This window comes from Sinocyclocheilus grahami, unplaced genomic scaffold, assembly GCF_001515645.1.
Source record: "Sinocyclocheilus grahami isolate Dianchi unplaced genomic scaffold, SAMN03320097.WGS_v1.1 scaffold18524.1, whole genome shotgun sequence".
Classification (NCBI taxonomy): domain Eukaryota; kingdom Metazoa; phylum Chordata; class Actinopteri; order Cypriniformes; family Cyprinidae; genus Sinocyclocheilus; species Sinocyclocheilus grahami.
Genome location: NW_015517159.1, coordinates 2,702 through 3,757, shown reverse-complemented (window position 1 = coordinate 3,757; position 1,056 = coordinate 2,702). Strand labels below are relative to the sequence as shown.

Below are 1,056 nucleotides of genomic sequence, written 5' to 3'. Positions count from 1 at the left end.
CATTTCACTGGTCTGCACATAGACTGAAGAAACGTCCTCAGGAAGAGAGTCCATCAAGAGAACTTGATTTGGTTCGTTATGACATGAGAGACTTGAAGAAAGCTCCAAAGCCAGCCCTCTATCTCGGATTATCTGGTCTTGTACCTTTTGTATCCGCTCCTCTACTTATGGCTGTCACAGAGCTGTATCTTCCTGAAGCTGCATTTGCCCAAGTTGCATACGGAGCGTCCATTGTTTCCTTTCTTGGTGGAGTACGCTGGGGTTTCACCTTGCCTGCCGGGAGCCCAGCAAAACCTGACTGGCTCAATTTAGCCAACAGTGTGGTTCCTTCTCTGATTGCCTGGACAGCACTGCTTTTTTGCCATGACATTACACAGTCTGCTGTGCTTGTGATAATGGGGCTTGGGATAGCATTGCATTATGACCTGTCCCTCCTGCCCACATATCCTAGCTGGTTTAAAGCCCTGAGGACCATCCTCACAGTTGTAGCCTTTTTCTCTTTGATGGGCACTATTGTCATTAAGCAGTATTATCCTGAGAAGAAGTATTTCAATGATAAATGAACTGTGCATTTGCATCGTCAATTCATTCATATGAAATAAGTTAAGTGTCATCATTGATAATATTACACCATATTCTACATGTTTGAAGGTGATTCTGGCTATTTTTCAGTTTTAAATTCTGATAACATTTGCTTCCTTTTTTATAAAATTATTTCGTTTCCTGTTATTGGCCATACAGATAAAATAGTTTTTCTCACTTTTAATATGAATTCACAAATACTGTATCAGTTAGATTGTTTGAAGTAAAATACTGCAAAATAAAAACACCACAGTACTAGAAATGTTCAAATGCTGAAATGTTAAAAATCAAATCTGTATTGTGTGGAACAAGTAAACTTTCAGTTCTCAAAATTTCTAATTATTTCTCTGTTGTCTTGTTTATATATATTTTTAGGAAAAACATGAAATCCATATTCTACTCATTTTTAATGCTTTTGCTCATTATTCTACATTACTTGATGGCAATGATTAAACTTCACTTTAAAGCAAGATC

At 37.3% G+C, this 1,056-nt stretch overlaps 1 protein-coding gene across 1 annotated transcript; it reads left to right on the top strand.

The window, feature by feature from the left end:
* The first annotated feature begins 6 nt into the window (after window positions 1–6).
* On the top strand, window positions 7–850 carry LOC107579605 (transmembrane protein 69-like). Its single transcript, XM_016265414.1, has one exon. It carries the CDS (start codon window positions 84–86, stop codon window positions 561–563), a length of 480 nt encoding a protein of 159 aa, XP_016120900.1. The 5' UTR covers window positions 7–83; the 3' UTR covers window positions 564–850.
* Window positions 851–1,056: the final 206 nt, after the last annotated feature.

Bases quoted from the DNA above. Each gene is read 5' to 3' on its own strand.
- LOC107579605 (XM_016265414.1), top strand. From the start codon at position 84: ATGAGAGACTTGAAGAAAGCTCCAAAGCCAGCCCTCTATCTCGGATTA.